This window comes from Anas acuta, chromosome 1, assembly GCF_963932015.1.
Source record: "Anas acuta chromosome 1, bAnaAcu1.1, whole genome shotgun sequence".
NCBI classification, from domain to species: domain Eukaryota; kingdom Metazoa; phylum Chordata; class Aves; order Anseriformes; family Anatidae; genus Anas; species Anas acuta.
Window position 1 is genome coordinate 63,249,799 of NC_088979.1, and position 19,062 is coordinate 63,268,860.

At 40.6% G+C, this 19,062-nt stretch overlaps 1 protein-coding gene across 3 annotated transcripts in view; it reads right to left on the bottom strand.

Annotated features, from left to right (window-relative positions):
• Positions 1-7,342: 7,342 nt before the first annotated feature.
• Positions 7,343-19,062, bottom strand: part of RGPD4 (RANBP2 like and GRIP domain containing 4) — a 30,927-nt gene continuing 19,207 nt past the window's right edge. For all 3 annotated transcript variants that reach the window (XM_068679330.1, XM_068679327.1, XM_068679324.1), the window contains 9 exons: positions 15,188-15,358; positions 14,234-14,338; positions 13,553-13,629; positions 12,465-12,669; positions 11,930-12,028; positions 11,645-11,790; positions 9,786-10,059; positions 9,318-9,643; positions 7,343-7,916 (listed from right to left, as the gene is read on the bottom strand). In XM_068679330.1, the coding sequence (XP_068535431.1) occupies positions 7,611-7,916; positions 9,318-9,643; positions 9,786-10,059; positions 11,645-11,790; positions 11,930-12,028; positions 12,465-12,669; positions 13,553-13,629; positions 14,234-14,338; positions 15,188-15,358 (1,709 nt within the window). In that variant the 3' untranslated portion in view covers positions 7,343-7,610. The remainder of the gene's footprint in view (positions 7,917-9,317; positions 9,644-9,785; positions 10,060-11,644; positions 11,791-11,929; positions 12,029-12,464; positions 12,670-13,552; positions 13,630-14,233; positions 14,339-15,187; positions 15,359-19,062) is intronic.

The window sequence follows — 19,062 nt, forward strand, 5'->3', positions numbered from 1 at the left end:
GCGCGTGACAGAAACGTGTGATGTCTATAGGCATCTCTAACTGCAGATATGAACAGCAAGTCGGCTGTTCTGAAAAAAATACTGATAGTCCTGGCGCCGAGCTGTAAGAGAGAAGTTCAAAAGAACTTACCCGTGCACGTTCCCCCTCTGCACCACAGCTTCCCAGATAACACTCCAGGAGATGGTTGTCACTAAACGTTACCAGCCACTTCACATCCCTTCACCTTAATTCACTTTAAGGGAATTTAAATGAAAACAGGCCTCTGCGTTTTCGGTCCATCTTTTCAGGTATCACTGACACGCCAGAGTGGACTCACGCTTGACACCTTGTGGACAGGGATGAAAAGCACCCTCAAAAGAAACGCTTGCAGCCTTGGAAGACCCTTCCCTCCGAAATCAACACAACAAGGAAACCAGTAACTATTCCCTCGGTGGACTGTGCTACACAGTCAGCTGTAAGCATCGTTCGAAAGTCAAAACTAAAGGCGTCCGGTGGCCTTGAGCACAAGAAAAGGAGAGGAAATATTTTTTGAGTCCACCGGGGAGTATCAAAACTGTGGGAACGTATCTGTGAATCTGGAAAAGGAAATTTGAGAATCACAGACTTTAGGGCTTGGAAGAGACCTTGAAAGATCACCTAGTCCAATCCCCCTGCTGGAGCAGGAACACCTGGATCAGCTCACCCAGGAACACGTCCATGTGGGTTTTGAATATCTCCAGAGAAGGAGAGTCCACAACCCCCCTGGGCAGCCTGCTCCAGTGCTCCGTCACCAAAGATACTTCTGTATTCATTTTGCTTGGATTCTGGGAGGCAACAGGTTCATTTCTCACTGAACGCATGCTGCTGTCCCACTGACCTTCTTTTTTAGCAAAGGCAGATCCAAATTTGTCCTGCACAGTGTTGCCAGTGGCTCTGAAACTTGCAGTAGATTGATGGGGTGCCATGTGTTTGCCACGTATCTGCATTTGGGCTTTGGCATGATACACAATTCTTTGCAGTTGCTTCATTTGGAACTAAACGTACCTTACGTTGCCATTGATCCTTCTTCAAGGGTGACTGTCCAAACCCAGCAGAAGAAAAGGTTTGCTGAGCTTCCTTTCTGAATGAGAAGTCAGTAAGACTGGCTTTGTTACCAGATGCACTGGTCACTCCATCTTTTGGGAATTGAAATACAGAGTTCAGGGTCCCTGAGGTCGATCCATTAGACTTCTTGATATCCTGACTTGTCATTTCTCTTGCAGTCCCACTGCTCTGAGTCACAGATGTGTCAACATTCGATTCTAAGGTTTTTAAAATGTTCTGTGCCTCCCCAAACTTACTTTTGAAAAGCATTGCTCCCTCTGGTGTTTCAAACCAAATTGCAAGCTGCTCTAGTTTTAGCAACTCGTCTGCATAATCCAAAGCGTGCCATACAAATGACCTATCTGCTCCAGCATTTGGAGTTAATCACAGAATGGTTTGGTTTGGAAGGGACCTTATCCATCACCCAGTGTAAAAATGTATGGGGAGCAATAAGAATCACTAAGTAAGTTATTGTACCTTTTTCATAGTTTCAAGTATTGCCTGAACATCTTCATCAGCATCTTTTATTGCAGCGAAAGCTGCTTCACGTCTGTGAAGCAATTTTTCTCACTCAACTAGAGCACGTTCTCGTCTCTCAAGTTCCAGTGCATATTTCTCCTGTGCTGAACGCTCCCTCTATACCAAGGAAAAAAAATGTTGAAACGGCTTCGAAACACATGAAATGACCGATTTATAGTGAACTAGAATTCTTTCCTCTGCAGATATGCTTAGGTTTTGTTTTTAATTATAGTGTTACACAATAGCTGACTAATTAAAAGTATCCTAATGGCCATCTACATTCAGCTTCCTCACACGCTAACGCAAACTACTTGGATTTGCGGCAGGACTGCTTGGCCTTCCAAAATGCAGAATTCAACTCTGCATGGCTGTTCAAGTAACAGCATAGACAATTAAAAGTAGGATTTTGTTTCCAGAAGTTTTGGATAATGCTATTACCTGTAAGACAAAAGAGTCCAGTGCCCTAAACACTAGATTGCTATATTGTTTCTTCAATTAGTGGGAAGCACCTCTAGGAAAGTGGTGAGAAAAAAGATACGCACAATTCTTTTGATCTTGGATGGTGCAAAAGACAGTCCCAGCAGGAAATCTAGCAGAAGCACAGAAGCTGTTACAGAATAAAACCAATGCAGGTTTGGGAGCTCTTTAGTTAGTGGCCCAAGCCTGCTGGTGGATAAACTATTGGGAGTCACCAGCAGCAGAAAAGTAAAGGCAGGAGGGATGGTCTTCACAGAAGATCAAGCCAAGAGGGCAAGTGCTCTTGAATGCCCAGAGTGAAGAGCATAGTTTCAGGTGCTGTCAGGAAAAGCAGTGCTTGCAGGTGTTTCTCTCCATGCCAAGACCGCATCACAAGACAAAACTCTTGGAATAATAGCACTGTGTTCAAACTCCCTTCAGCAGAGCAAATATCTGATCTAACCACTACCCATGTCATTACCAAGTCAGTGAACTAATTTAGGAGAAGAGGTGGATGATGACAGTGATATAGTTAGTAATTTCTGAATTCTCTGTCAAAAGTGAGAATCTTTGTAACATTACTGATCATTACAAAATGTCTGAGGCCATTACAGTTCCTACCTGGAGATTCTGATGGGCAACTTGCAGTTCGCTATAACTCTGACTTTTACCCAAATGGGATGGTAAGGTGTTATCTGTGGAGAAAAAGAACACACTTTACATTAAAAATATAGTCTTAAATAAATAAAGACTGCTTATCCAAAACAGTGAAAATGTATTTTAAGCGTTTACAGCGACCAGTATAAAGCAAGACATATTGAAATGAAAAAATAATCTCCTAAAGAATTACGGAGAAATGCTCAAAGTTTTGTTCCATGACTTGTTTGAATCAATCTATGCACGGACTGAAAGATGAGGTAGCCAAAGTTTCCTTTTTGTTATGGCTCCAGGAAAGTGATTAACTGCTGACTAGACCCGGACCTAAGCCAATTAGGCCAGTTCATCAATTTAAGCTAACTGAATGGGACTTAAAAAACTACTGGACACGGCATGAGAAATTGCTAGACAAAGAATCACAGAACGGTTTGGTTTGGACGGGACCGTATCCATCACCCAGTGCCACCCCCCGGCCATGGGCAGGGACACCTCCCACCAGACCAGGTTGCTCAAAGCCCCAATTATCTTATGTCACTTATTCTATGTTAAATCTTTTGCAGAAGCAATAAGAATATGTTTGAATTATTTGCGCTTCGCCAAACCATTGAAGGACTGCTCAGAATAGAACATCCACAACGCTTTCGTGTCACCATAAGCGCCAAAGCAATTCTGCATAATTTGGGAGTGGCACAAATGCCTAGCAGTATCTTTCAATCAAATTGTTGTTCTGTTTGTGGTATGCCAACTCTCTTTTGTACTTGAAAAAGTATTTATTGGTTTTAGTGTTTTCAATAAATTTGTTGACCAAACCCTCTGTATTCTGTAAGTTACTTTCTATCATGTAGAATCGTACTGGTATTTCCCTCATTCACGAATAGGTGTGGTGGTTTTACCGTGCTGGGCAGCTAAACCCCACAACCGCTCTCTCACCCCCCCTCCTTTAGATGAGGAGGGGGAGAAGTAAAGCAAAGAACACCTCACAGGTTGAGATAAGGATAATTTAATTAAAGGGAAATAATAATTAAATAAAGATTATTATGAACTAAACAATTTAACTAAGGGGAAATAAAAAGGAAAAGGGGAAAAGGGAGGGGAAAAGGGAAAAATAAAAAGAAGGGAGGAAAACAAACAAATAAAATAAATGAAGGCTATGTGGAAGTGCAGAGGAAAGAAATTACTCTCTGCTTCCCACAAATGAGCCATGATTGACCACGTCCTTGGAGCAAGGCCTCAGCGCACGCAGCCGGTGTTCAAGAGGAGGACCGACGTTTTCCCAAGGAGAGCCCACCCCTCCCCTCTTCCTCCTGTTTCCACCTTTTATTGCTGAGCGTGATGTGATATGGAATATCCCTTTGATTGGTTTAGGTCAGCTGCCCTAGTGATGTTTTTCTCCTCACTTTTTGCCCGCCCCCTAGGAGGGTTAGAGAAAGGCCCAATGCTGTGCCACTGCTGCTCAGCAGTAGACACGACACTGGTGTGATAACACTGCTGTTCCAGCTACGAGGACAGAGTACGGCACTGTATGGGCTGCTGCCGGGAAAGTTAACATTCCAGCCAGACCCAGTACAACCTCCACCCCTTATTCCATAACGTTTGTGTCACACTCAGATCCCCATATTTTAGCATACAAGCATTCTCATCATTATTCCTGGTCCTTTAACAGGACAGGATTAATAGGCAGCTGTATCTTTTCATTCCATAGGTCTCTCTTGGAAAATGTTCATAAGAACTGTTGATGATTAGGTCTTCATCTGCCAAAGTGGCCACTCAAGGCAGGTGGAGTTGGATGTCTGGACGCCAGCACCAGCTTAGCTCAAGTCCTTGTTGCACTGCCCGGCTCCTTGCGAAGTTGACCTGTCGTTGATCCTACAGCATCTTCCTACAACATATAACTTAGAGTACAGATTAGTTTTCTCTCAATGTCAAATCTCCTTGAGGCACACACTTGATATCCCCGTTCTTTTGCATGACCCACCAGGTATACCCTGGTCCTTGGGCGAAGACAATCCCACGAGTGGGTTTGCCTTTTCCCGAGGCAGGAGCAACCCACACTGCCTTCCCCATCCACCTTCCTACATGCACTACGGGAACTTTAGCTCCTTTCACAGTGTGTAGGGGTTTTGTTTCGGCAGGACCAGCATGGCTGTCAGACCCCCTATTGTTAACTAGCCAAGTGGCTTCTGGTAGATTTGTGTCCCATTGTTTCCACGTCCCAGCACCTACTCCTCCTAACACAGCCTTTAACAGTCCATTGTACCTCTCAACCTTCCCAGAGGCTTGTGGGTGATAAGGGATGTGGTCCACCCACTCAATACCATGCCTCTTTGCCCAGGAGGTAACAAGATTGTTTCGGAAGTGACTCCCATTGTCAGACTCAATTCTCTCTGGTGTACCATGGCGCCACAATACTTGTCTTTCCAGGCCCAAGATAGTGTTTCGGGCCGTGGCATGGTTTACAGGGTATGTTTCCAGCCACCCAGTAGTTGCTTCTACCATGGTGAGTATGTACCGTTTGCCTTGGCGGGTTTTGGGGAGTGGTCCGATATAGTCAATTTGCCAGGCCTCGCCGTATTGAAACCCTAGCCATCTCCCCCTGTTCCAGGGAGATTTTACCTTCGTGGCTTTCTTGACTGCAGCACAGGTCTCACGCTCATGGGTAACCTGTGTGATGGCCTCCACGGTCAAGTCCACCCCTCGATCACAAGCCCATCTCTAAGTGGCATCCCTCCACAGATGTCCTGATGTTTCATGGGCCCATCGAGCTACAAACAGCTCACCCTTACGTGCCCAGTCTAGGTCCACCTGAGCCACTTCAATTTTCGAAGCTCGATCCACTTCTTCGTTGTTCTGATGTTCTTCAGTAGCGCGACTCTTGGGCATGTGGGCATCTACATGACATACTTTAACATCCAGCTTTTCTACCCGGGCAGCAATATCTTGCCACAGGGTAGCAGCCCAGATAGGTTTACCTCTGCGCTGCCAGTCGCTCTCTTTCCATTGCTGCAGCCACCCCCACAGAGCATTTGCCACCATCCATGAGTCAGTATAAAGATACAATGCTGGCCATTTTTCTCTTTCGGCGATCTCTAGGGCTAGTTGTATGGCTTTTACTTCTGCATACTGACTCGACCCACCTTCCCCTTCCATGGCCAGAATAGCAGAAATAGAAACTCGGGTACAAAAAAAAAAAAAAATCAGAAACATCTGGACCTGATCCTGGGCAACTGTGTCTAGGACGCCTGAGCAGTGAGTTTGGACAAGATGATCTCTTGCTCATCTTGCAATCTGCTCAATAAGCAAATAAGCAAGTAGGAGCTTAATATTCAAACCACTTTAACTCAGGACAATAATGACAGTCATGACAAAGAACTTAAAGAAATTCCCCCCACCCCCACCACCCCCAGTGCTATCAGTTTCTTTAACTACAACAGCAGTACTGAAGGTGCCACCAAATTGGCACCATATTAAGTTCCCTGACTCCCACTTTGCTACAGTGCTTCTAATGCTTCAGAACTGCTCATTCCTCCTTTCAGCCAATATTTTCAGGAAACTCTGGACAGAAACAAGCTGTGCATCTATGCAACGCTGCCTCCTACAGACAACAGAGGTGGCAACAAGTTCTCCTGAAATTAAGGTGGGTTCATTCTGGCACCAACTAGAAACCAGGGGCCCACACGAGATGAAATTAAAGATGGCCACCTGGATTTGCATAAAAACGTCAAAGTTGTCAAGGGCTTCCCGCTGCCTTCCCCCGGCCCCCTCAGCGCCTCGCGCCGGGACCCGCTGTGGCACCGCCCGCCCTCGCCGGGGCCCTGTGCGCAGGCGCAAGAGGCGGCGCTTGAGGCGGCCGCTGCGCTGAGGGGCCGGGGCCGGGGCGGGCGGAGGGGGTTAACGGGAACAATGGCGGGGCCTCGTCCCGTGCTGTGGAGCTGAAACGGGGACGAGCAGGGGAGAGGCTCGCTGTTGGCTTACAGCTCCGTGTAACGCAGGCACGGGTCGAATCTGTGCGCTAGGGGCGTGCAGGGTAATGCTTGTGTAAGCAGCGTTCCCTGCAGAGGCTGAGGGAAGGGTTGCTCTCGCTAGCCTCACAAGTAAAGCATGAGATGAAGATAGAGCGCGTGACAGAAACGTGTGATGTCTATAGGCATCTCTAACTGCAGATATGAACAGCAAGTCGGCTGTGCTGAAAAAAATACTGATAGTCCTGGCGCCGAGCTGTAAGAGAGAAGTTCAAAAGAACTTACCCATGCGCGTTCCCCCTCTGCACCACAGCTTCCCAGATAACACTCCAGGAGATGGTTGTCACTAAAAGTTACCAGCCACTTTAACATACCATGTACAAAAACAACGTGGTCTGGAAGGTAATCTCCCGAGCAAGTATGAACTAACTCCTGTGGCAGACTGCACATAAGAACTGCTCTTTACCTTTCAAAGTACTCAAGTGCCCAAGAGCCTGCAGACAGCACAAAACAGCATCCACCTGACCAGCACCTGCCCAGCTGCCTCAGCTTCCTCACTGCTCATCAGAGGAAGAATGACATTTCTAAGGCCTTCAGTCTACTGACCATCAACATCAATTAGCATGTTCAAAATAAGTACACAACACGATGCAAATTGCTCTTCAGCAAGCCAAAGTGAAGACAATAGTTATTTTAACAAGACTAAGATTTAATTTGTAAAATTTGACATTCCATACAAATATGTCATAACACAAATACACCCAAAATATGCCAGTGTCTGAACTTATTTAACATGCAAAAAAAATCAATTAGAACACATAAAAAACAACCATAAGCTGCAATTTTACATTTATACATCAGAAGTGTCCTTTTTAAAGAAGTGGAAATAATTAATCAATAACATCTAAATATTGATTTATACTGCTAGAACATCTGTATACTCAAAAGCCAGAATTCTATATTTGCCCACAGTCTGTAATGACAACTCTTCCACTTACTAACCCGTTGGGAGAACCAAAGGATTCGATCTTTTTCACAACATCCATTCCATCTTTCACAAAACCAAACACCACGTGTTTAAAGTCCAAGGCTTCTACTTTTTTGAGTGTTATGAAGAACTGAGAGTTATTTGTATCCCGACCCCTATTTGCCATTGACAGCAATCCAGGACCCGTGTGCTTCACTTCAAAGCTCTCATCTTCAAATGCATCTCCATAAATTGACCGTCCACCTGTTCCATCATGGTTAGTTATATCACCTCCCTTAAAAAAAAAAAAGGCACAGCGTTTACTTTCAAGTCCCAAAGAACAAGATCATCACGAACATCATGATGTTCGAGAACATCGACCAATAGCACAGTTACATTCTTTCCAAAATAGAGTTTTTGTTCAAAAAACATAGGTAAAACCTCATTCTTAGTTATCACAAGTACTATAGTTACTTGGATATAAGGCTTTCCACCTTCAGCAGATTTGCTCATGGTAACAAAGCATTACTGGAATGTTCCTCGTTTATCCTGAACACAGCATTTTATCTTTGTTCCACATGGCAACTACTCTAAGCGGGTCATTCCCACTTTCTGCTTCCTGCTTCACTCGGCCCTTACAACTGGCAACCACGATTATCTCTATTCTCACTTAGTCCCTGCAGGCACAAAACTGACCACCCAGAAAAAGTCATGGTACCACTGATCAGAACTTTCCTGCTTTTGTGCAGAAAGTTTAAAGAAAAGAACAAGGAGAGTCATACTTCAGATTCACTTAATACCCAGTCAAGACTGGAGAGTTTTTCACTCTGATGACAAGCCATTTGTATATTGCTATCCATTTCTGAATTTGGAAACGATTGTGCCCTGCCTTGAGGGATGTAGCACTATGCAAAAGCATTATTGTAGCATGTAAGGAATTCAGTTTATTTTACCTGTTTTAAGTCATTATACTTCCTACTGAATATTTGGAATACTTTTAGGAACGAAGGGAAGGTATACGTGAGCAGATACCGATCTCCTATGCCTTCAGAAATTATGGGGAACTTGCTCATGCTACTAAATGCATGCAAACGTTTAACAGCAGTGTTGCCTACATCAGGATTCACTAGCAATGCAGGAGGATATTGAGAACTGAGTATTTTTAGGACAAAGCCACTGCATGATACAAGAAATAGGAGACCTTTTAGACTGAAATTGGAACACCTAAAAAGATGGAATATTGATTTTGCAGTGCAGGTCATCTGAAATGTAAAGTGTTCATCAAAAGGTGGAAAGTAAGCGTTCTTAGCAGGTGAGCATATGGAAGCTCCACTCTGTGGAAAGAGACAGCTCTGAATGTTCGTTTTGGGAAGCCTTACTTTCCTTGCTGCTTCTGTTCAGCAACAGGCCCCTTGTCTGTGGGAAGAAGAAATCTCTATCTCCATTATTTCTTCTACACTAAAATGGCAGCACTAACAGCATCAGGCAGCTGACAAACAGTTAAAGAGCGCTCAGCTTAGGGCAGCATGTGCTGCTTACACCTTTGCTTGTCTCCTCGTAGAGAAAGGACAAGAAAGAGTATCTTGTACTCTAGATTCATGGTGCCACTGAGCACGTGCTATCCTGTGATTTTTCTAGTGGCACTGTTAGACCAGATGGGTTTCATTCCCTCAAACAGTCTTCACGTTATGCTTACCTGACACACAAAGTCAGTAACTATTCTGTGAAATCTGGTGTTCTTGAATCCAAATCCTTTCTCTCCTGTGCACAGGGCCCTGAAATTTTCAGCTGTTCGAGGGACAATATTTGAAAACAGCTCCATGGTTACACATCCTAAAGGTTTGTCATCAGCAGAAACTTCAAAATAAACAACGGGATTGGTGTCCTTGGACAGTCCTTCTGGCAGTCTGTTCTTCAATTTGGAAATGCTTCTTTGGCAGCTTTCAAATACATTCTTGAAATTAGCAGCTATTTGTGGATCTTTAAACTTAACTGCAAGTCGTTCTACTTTTAGCTCCCCATCTGAAAACAAATCCAAGAACAGGTTTCTTCAGCTCTAATTCAGAATAGTAAGATACAAGTAGCTTTTGTTTGGTATAGTCTCCTCAGAAAAAAAAGCCACACAAAGATACTTAAAAAGTGAAAAAACACCAAAACAACCCACCTGCATAATCCGTGGCTGTCCAAATTAAAGCATTGTTTGATGTATCTGAAGGTACTAAATTCATTTCATTGGTGATTACATGGTTTGCACACACTTTAAGAACTTGTTCCCTTCTCATTAAGACTCTGTAAGATGTCTTCAGAGTATTAAATAGGATCTTTATCTCTCCAACACCACGCTCCTTCCACTGAGTAGCATCTCTGTCCCACCTGTACAGTTTGGCTCGCTCTTTGAAAAGAATTTCTTCATCTTCTTCTCCTGATTTTACTTCCACCTAGAACACAGCACAGTAGAGTACCTATGATTCCCCAGAACTGCTGTCACCAACAGAATTACATATTACACACTTATCATGGTTCTGACATATTACAATGAGAAATTATTTCATGTTTTCCTTTCTTGAATGGTTTTGTGCCGACAGCTCTACAGATATTCATCATGCACATAAATGAAACGCCCAAGCTTTTCAGAATTTAGGAGCCCAATGAGCCCCAGTGTTTGAAATGAATTCTAGCACTGCAACACTACTTCCCCGTGCTGCATGAGGCTTTACTTTTTGTGTGCATTTCTCTTTTTTACGAAAGCTATTGAGTGTTTTGGCATGTTCCCCCAAAAAATTTCATATGTGCCGAATGATGTGCACACTGAGAAGTGAGAATACAGTACTACTGGCATTCTGGGCATTACCTTTTCAAGATTGTTAAAGAACTTAACATTTGCATCTGAACAGAATAAATATCAACTGTGAATAGTAAATTGAGGGCTGACAGCTGTATCTCCTTGTTACTTTACGTATGTGTATTACTGGTCTCTAACACCCTTTAGTTAAGGCATCTTCCAAAGATATGGAAGACTTGAGAGAACTGGAGAATTAAGTGACAAACAAACTTTTCTGAAGGGAGAAGTGACACTGAAGGAGACACGAAACAAAACATCAAGTAAGGCAAGAAAGAAAACCACAGGAGTCCTAATATGACAAATGGATGAGGAAACGCACACAATATATATATATATATTTTTTTTTTAAGAAAGAAGGAAAGCACATTACAAACTACAATCAGATTAGCTGTTCAAATTAAAGGATACCACATATTATTTATTTGTGCTGTGGTAGTGTTCTTTAATAATTACATTGATCTGTAATTAAATTTTATTATTTACAGAAAGACAGGCTATAACCATATGGAACTTTTTTCACCTTGTTCTACGCACTAAGGCTAAATACCAAATCCAGAAACAAGGAACTGCATCAAGCCTCAAAAAGTTACAGAAGACTACCTAAAGTTAAGCTTTACTGAAGTTTAAGGCTCTACTTCTTGAAAAACTATTTATTTTCAAATTAAAAATAATCATTTCCTTAGCTTTGTGCATTTAATTGTGCCACACCTTTAACGTTCAGTGATTCTAGAAATCTCTCACCTATCTGAGAGCAAAAATTTCAAATTGGGTGGCTTTCAGAGAACTGAAACTACAAGTCACCAATAGAAAATCCTAACTGAGTTGCATTAGCAGTGACAATTGTTCAAGTCCCTCCCAACACACCTTGTTTTTCAAATACGGTGTAATGAAACAATTTTACTTTTTAGAAGTTACCTGTACAAATTTTCATGATCTACACTGAGTGAAGATATAATACCCTGAAATTTTGTATTATTAACTGATGCAACTGATACCTTCCCCCAGCAGAAGTTGTACCAGGATTTAAAACAGCACGAGATTCTACACAGGCAGCAGACAAAAAAGGACCAAAGCACATCAGATAGGAAGCATAAGTAGTCAAGTAAAGCATTTTTATACGTTTCCTTTTTTAGCAGATATGCTTATCTTAATGTTCTTTTATATTCTGGAAGTTTCTTTACCTCTGGTAAGGAAACAATGGGCTCAAAGTGGATATCATCATTATGTACGACTTCATCACCGCTATCACCTTCATCTTCATCTGCTTTTCTGTGTGGCTGTGCTCCAAATACGGTTGCTCCAGTATTTGCCCATTTGAAATCTTTATCTACAGTTAAAGAGACTTGCATTTTAAACGTTTTGCTGAGAAATACAGTAATTTGACAATATGCAGAAGCTTGGTGCACAAAGGTATTCTGTATGAAGCAGAAGTCCTGTTCAGTATCCATCTCAGAGGCTTAACTCACCTTTTGACCCAAAAGCAAAGTCTCCAGAGCTTCTGGAAGCCAGATCTGCAAATGACAATTCTGAGGTACTGCTGAATCCAAGTGAGATGATCTTGCCTTCTATCAAACAAGATGGGAAAGTCAAATGCTTTTCTAATCCTCTAGGGAAAACACTTACAATGTCATGTAGTCAACAAGAATAAACTGGAGAAATCTCTACAATACTCTTCCTTTCCCATAAATTAAGAGATATTAAGTCTAAGTTAAATTCAGTTTGATAATCGTTCGCTTTGATTTATCACTTTGATAAGTAGTCACACAGCATTTAACAATAAACCAATATCATTGCTCTGTAGCAGTCTCATCTGACCATATTAGAATTTGAAACACTGAGATACTTGCATTCCCCTTCATGTTTTCACTAGATTAATACTCATGCTTCAAATTCAATATTGCTACTACATCTGTCCAATGCTACAGCTAGATTAGATGAACTGTTCTACAGAAAAGCATACTTAAGCTCCTAAAAAAAAAAAAACCACAACATTATAACTACCGTTGACTTTGCCTTGCGATGACACTGAAGAAGCTGATTCACTTTCTTTTTTATTTGTCAGGTTTACAGGTTTCTCATCACCTGCTGGTAAACTCTGCCCTATATGAACGTTGCCTGTGGTGGAATCTGGCTTCACATCAGCTGATGGAGCTGGTACTTCTTTAATGGCAGGGACTACATCGGTAGAGCTGGTAACTTCATCGTCCTGAGAAGTTGAATAAAGAGTAAAGCAATAAGCAAATAAGCAAGAAGGAACCTAATATTCAAACCACTTTAACTCAGGACAATAATGACAGTCATGACAAAGAACTTAAAGAAATTCCCCCCCCCCCCCCCAGCGCTATCAGTTTCTTTAACTACAACAGCAGTACTGAAGGTGCCACCAAATTGGCACCATATTAAGTTCTCTGACTCCCACTTTGCTACAGTGCTTCTAATGCTTCAGAACTGCTCATTACTCCTTTCAGCCAATATTTTCAGGAAACTCTGGACAGAAACAAGCTGTGCATCTATGCAACGATGCCTCTTACAGACAACAGAGGTGGCAACAAGTTCTCCTGAAATTAAGGTGGGTTCATTCTGGCACCAACTAGAAAGCAGGGGCCCACACGAGATGAAATTAAAGATGGCCACCTCGATTTGCATAAAAAAGTAAAAGTTGTAAACAGCTAGGGAAAAAATTGTTGTTGGAAGCTTTCTGACAGTTTTATTAATTCTTTTTTCTGACACTTACTACACATTGGACACAACTTTACAAGAGACCCAACTACCTTTGAAGCAGAATGCTTCCGCAAAGACACAATTTCTTTGAAATCAATTAATTCCCACATACATATTCACAGGGATATTTCTAGCCAAAGCTGTTTATATTAGGAAAACAGCTGCACCTTCTTTCTCTCCCTGACAAACTTCAGGTCTGAACCTCAGTTTCTGTGTCAAAGACTTGAGGCACAGTCAGAGGAATCAAATAACTTTTCCCCTAATACATGGTTTTCTTCCTCAGAAAGTGAAGAGTGTCAAGTCTTACGAGTGCGAAAATACTTCTACAAATTCAATGACAAAAAGTTCTATGAAGACTTAGTTCATACATCAGGAGTTGTTTTCTTTTCCTGAGCAGTAACACATTCTCCTTCGGTTTTCAACTCAGTTTTGCCTGTGATGTCTCCTGCAAAAAAATTAGTAGAAGAGAGCTGGTAAGGCAGCTAACTACTGAGAGAATTTGGGGCAACTATGTTATCAAATAACATCGTGATACACAGGACAACGTAAAGTAAGACTTCAAGAACTTTTCAAACAGCAGCATTATGTCTTCTACACTTGTATTATTACTACTGAGACCAAGTACTTTTTTCCTTATTGAACAGCAGTAATTCACATGCTTATAATCTAAGTCTGTAGAACTAATGAACATTTACAGCTGCAGACAAGGTGTTTTTTTTTTCTTTGTTTTTTCTTTTGGTCTTTCAAAGGTATCTTGCAAAGCTCAGCTGTCTGTATTCAGAGTAAAGACAGAAGTTTCCAGGTAAGAAGAAAGTTTGATGTTCTTGCTTAGAGGCCCTCTAAAAATGGGCCTAAGTACCTGAATGAAAAGAAAAAAGACTACTAACTGCTAACAATTCAACATACTGTGGTTAAAGATGCATTTTAAGCTGCAGCTTTTCTGATTCCAGTGCAAGTATTCCTAAAACTATCTCAGTAAAAATCAAATTAACCTCAGAGCCCCGGTGTCCTCCAGATTTAGAGCTTATATCTCAGTATAAAAAAGTTACCTCTTGTCTTTTCAGACGTATCTTTTGCAGGACCTTGTGATTTCCTTTTCCCTTCTGGATAGAGTCTCCCATTAAGTTTTTTAACAGCTGTTTCATAGTCTTCATCTTAAGTATAGGAAACAAATGTAAGTTCTCAAACATCCTCCAAGTACAGAGAAGTCTGTTAAGCCCTTCAGACTCACAAGCCTAGCGAGCACACATAACTTCTGCTCATGTTTAAGTTTTACTCACCAGCAAGTAAGCCTTCACTTCCTATTTTGCAAGTGAGCGCTTTGGTGCACTTGGTTCTTTTTCAGTCTAGATGTCTGGTATAGGTTTCATGCTTTCAGAAAATCTATTTCTTGTTCATTTTATTAAGAGTACCACTAAACAGAATTGGGAAGGGAGATGGAAAAGCTTTTGTATAAAATCAAGCAAGCCTGGATCTTTGTGGGAGGCTGCTCATCATCTCCTATTTCCCGTTGAGTGAAACACTTCAGAACTGCAATTTAACAAATTGCTACTGCGTAAATTAAGAGGAATTTAGTTGTATACAATGAGAGTTGATGTAAAATAGTCACAGTTTCTCTGTTAAGAATTTAGTTTAGAATAAAGAGAAGCCAGTCCACCATTCAGGGAACCTGAGCACTTTCATTTTTGATAAAGGCTGCCTCACACTCGACTCTAAAAATACTAATAGATACGCCTCTTGCTCGAATATTTAGTCCTACCTAACCGACTACATTAGCAATGAGCGTGAGCACCCATATAGCCCCAATGCAAATTCGTTTTTGCCATTCCTGGTCCTCCCTTGTTCTGTCTTGAAGACCCAAGTGTACATCTTTGGCACAAATGACGATAACACAAACATTACTGCCCATTGTTCCAAACCAGTATTAGAGTGTCTAGTGGTTCTAATAGTATTATACCCTTTCCTGACAAAAAGGCAATACAAAAATCAATTTTTTTCCTTACCATCATCCTCCTCACTCACATATCCAGGCTTATTCTTATAGCAGAAGAATGTTGAAGGTAGTTGAAGAAAGCCAGCGAGAGCTCTCTGCTCAGGGGTAGGTGTTAACTCGTAAACAATTATAACCTCATCAGATGGAAGATCATCTTCTGGCACTGTCTTCTTCTCCTCAGCTTTGTACAGAAAATGAACAAAGCATTAAGACTACATTATTTTAGAACAGACAGCAACATTATTAGTCCGACACTGCCGTTATTACAGAGCTGAATTCATTCTTAGGTGGTTAGAAACATATTCGGAGCCTACATGTTTTTATTCATCCACAGGAAACAACAGTTAAAGTTACAGAACGCTAGGACAAAGCATGCTACAACTTAAGAATTTCTAAACTACATGCCAAACTACAACCTGTTTTATTGCCTTTGAAATTCAAGCCTCAGATCAGGAACAAACCTGCATTTTTATCATGTTACAAGGATTATTTATGTCCTTACATCAAACAAAATAAGGTGGTAGAAAAAGAGCCATATAGGTGTCATTCACAGAGAGAGAGGAAAAATGCAGGACCGAGAAAGAAAATGTAAAGCCATCTACAGCAACACGTACTATTGAATTGCTTTAAGTCTTTGAAGTTCCAGAAAATATTACATAGCAACTGAGCAGAACTTACGTCAAATTATTTACGAGAAATTTGAGCTTTTTACTGACTAATCTCAACTTATTACCATAGCAGCTGCTACTGAAACTTTTAGTGTTTTAAGAGTAATCTTATAGCTTCATGTTACTGGAATAACAAAATACTGCTATCAGCCCGAAGTTTAACTAGCTTTCCAGCAAGGACAAACACTACCGCTGATTTTATTATACAGCTGCTTCTGCTCTCCAACATCAAGTTGCCTGTTCCACTTTTGCTGAATAAACACTGCTAATCAAAAGGTTAAAGCTAGTAATCTCACATCTTTATGCATAATAGAATGGAAGCAAAGAGGAAGGATGTATCAGTTTAAGGGTCACATGTGGAGTTCCTTTCACTTGTTTTTGTTTAGAGGGGTAAATTACGAAGTAAAGGTTTGAGAGAAACACCTTGGTTAACTATGAAGAACTACCCCATAAGCACATCAATATCCATATATGATCTGTTTCTAAGAATTATTTGATTGCTTTAGTAAGTTAGCCCACTTGATAACATGGTAACATACTGCAGTAGAGGTCTGCATTAAGATGTTCAGCAGAATTTAAAGTGGGCTCTCAAAAGCTCACTGTCCTTTTCATCAGAAAGTATTTGCCAGCTTTGTGGCACAACATAGTCAAGCTGGAACCTAAAGCTTCAGCTAGGAACTGATCAGTTCCTGAGGAATACTGATTTTCCTGCTCAAGCATTTTGACGTTCATTTCTGCAAAAGATGACATGGAGAGATGATAAATTTAGTGTTCATAGACATGCCCCTTGATATTCTGGCACAACGGACATATTAAAATATAGCTGCTTTTAAAAGTAGCTTTCCCATTTGTATCTTCCAGCAGAATAAAGGAACCTAAGTAGTACTAAAATAAAAGCAGCATTCGAAGTTCTAAGCCCCAGTTCAATTATAAGTGCTTTTGCAGTGTCGTGTGCTTCACATTTGTCCCAGCTCATTGATTTCTAATCAAAGGGAGTAAATCACTTCAGGTTCCTAATATAGCAAAGAGAGGTAGCTCAAACTCATAGCCAGCAGACTTATAAAGGCATCCTTTTAGGTCTTTTTTTTTTTTTTAAGGTCTCGATAGCTCTTCTGAGCCTGTACAAGGTAAATGCAGGATAAAATTTTTGAGTAACGAATTTCTAGGTTCCTATCATGATGAAGTTACATATGATTTCATATTTTCTCCAAACCTCATGCAAAAAAACTCACTAACCCTAGCCAATTTAAGGGTTAGTGGTATTATTGAGTATTGTGTTACAAAGGTAGGCACATATGATGCCTGCTAGCACATGCTTAACTAATCTGAATGAATAAAGCAAGTGTCTCACTTTGGTTGAGTAAATATAAAAACTGGATAAAACAAATGTCAAGAAGTCAGTTCAGATCAATACCCAGGTAAGTTCTTCACACACTGATCAAACACTGATTAAGATCCCAGCAATTCAAACATCCACTTGAAGTGACAAAACACTTCAGCAACAGAAAGGATTACAACATGCATTTGACTTCAGAATATGAAGAATGAGCGAGATGTTCATGGGATCACTTAAATCAGTTTCTACTCAGCCTCTCCACAAGTTAACTGTGCTTATTTAAAAATGCTGCAAACAGATTAAATGTACCTTCACAGGCTGCGATGAAAACAGTGCCATACACGCATACAGTATATTCTTAAAAGGCTGTTGATTTTGGGACAATACAACTTTCTACTCAGTGAAAGAAATCCACACAATTGCTAGTATATGGAAGGAACAGAATAAAGAGCAATACCACGTGCAACAGTTGGAAGCAGTTTCACTGATGTATTATATTTTTGCTTTTATTTCAGCTTGGATATAAAGATCATGTAGACATAAATATCCAGCTAGTCACAATAATTTTGTTTTATCCCCCCCCCCATACATACCAGTGAGTATCTGCTAAATATAAAAACACTGAAGTTTAAAACTTAACACATGCAATTGATGTAAATATGAATTAAAATTGTTAAAATACTTGAGAAAAGCTCATGAAAAGAGCTGAAGAAAAGAAAAAAATAGTTTTGCACCTCAATGGAAAATGACTTATGAGGTTCAATTTCTTTTGAACCTTGTCCTAGCAAAACTCAGAAACCATTCTCTGGGAAGATGTTCCCCATGAGAAGCTCTCAAATTATATTTATGTAGATGTGAAAAACTAATTCAGACAGGACTTCTTGAAGTCATTTGCTATTAAGCCAGTCAGAGCTCAAAACAAAACCAAAAGCTACACTGAAGGTAATATAACCCCATCCTAGTTATCAGGAAAGCAGAAATGAACTGTCTGAAGTACCAGAAAAGCATATGATTTTTTATTTCAATTCTTTAAAAACACCTTCCCTTCTCCCAATGGAAATACAAGATGTATTCAAGGCAGCAAGAGTTCTTGCATTTAGGCATTAGCTCAAAATGCTAATTCACTTCACTTTATGGACATTCAATGATGAAAATAAAATCAAATTATCAATAGACTTGTGGATGCCTAAAAACACAGAACATTTGACTTTCAATCAGATATACAGAAGGTGGACAGGAGTTTAGCGTTTGAGTAAGAATAGCTACTCTAGAAATACTAAGCTGGAAGAACAGTGTTTGAAATGACTTTCTGACATTTTTTTTTAACAGTCTAAGACATTAATTTTAGAAGACTATATTGTGCAAGCTGCAATAAAAACTTGTTTTTGAAAATTAAACTGCCCTTGCATAACTGCATTAGCTCGAGTATGCTTCCAGCAAGCATAACTTACAAGAAGTACTGTTTTTAACATCTTATGATGACACAATCAAGTTGTAAGGTGTAATTTTGGTTAAGGGTTCTGGATGTAAACAAGGTGGTTACATCAGCAAAAGCTGTTTGGCTAACTAAGGTGGACTTCATATTACACATGAAGCACGTGCACGTAAGCAGTAGCTAAATTTGGCTCTCTCATCTCTGCCTACGCCTTGTTTTTAAGATTGCAGAAGTTATCATTGATAATAAGGAAAGTGAATTAAGCATTTCCAGCACAGAGCTTGAATATATTTAAGTTTTACTGGTTAACATGTCTAGAAATCTTCAAGCATATTTCACTGAAATGGAAGACCTCAGGTAGGAAGAGAATCACACTTTAAAAATAACAAAAAGAGAATATAATTCCTTTAGTAAAAGAGAATTTTATAGATGCGATGTGTGTGTGT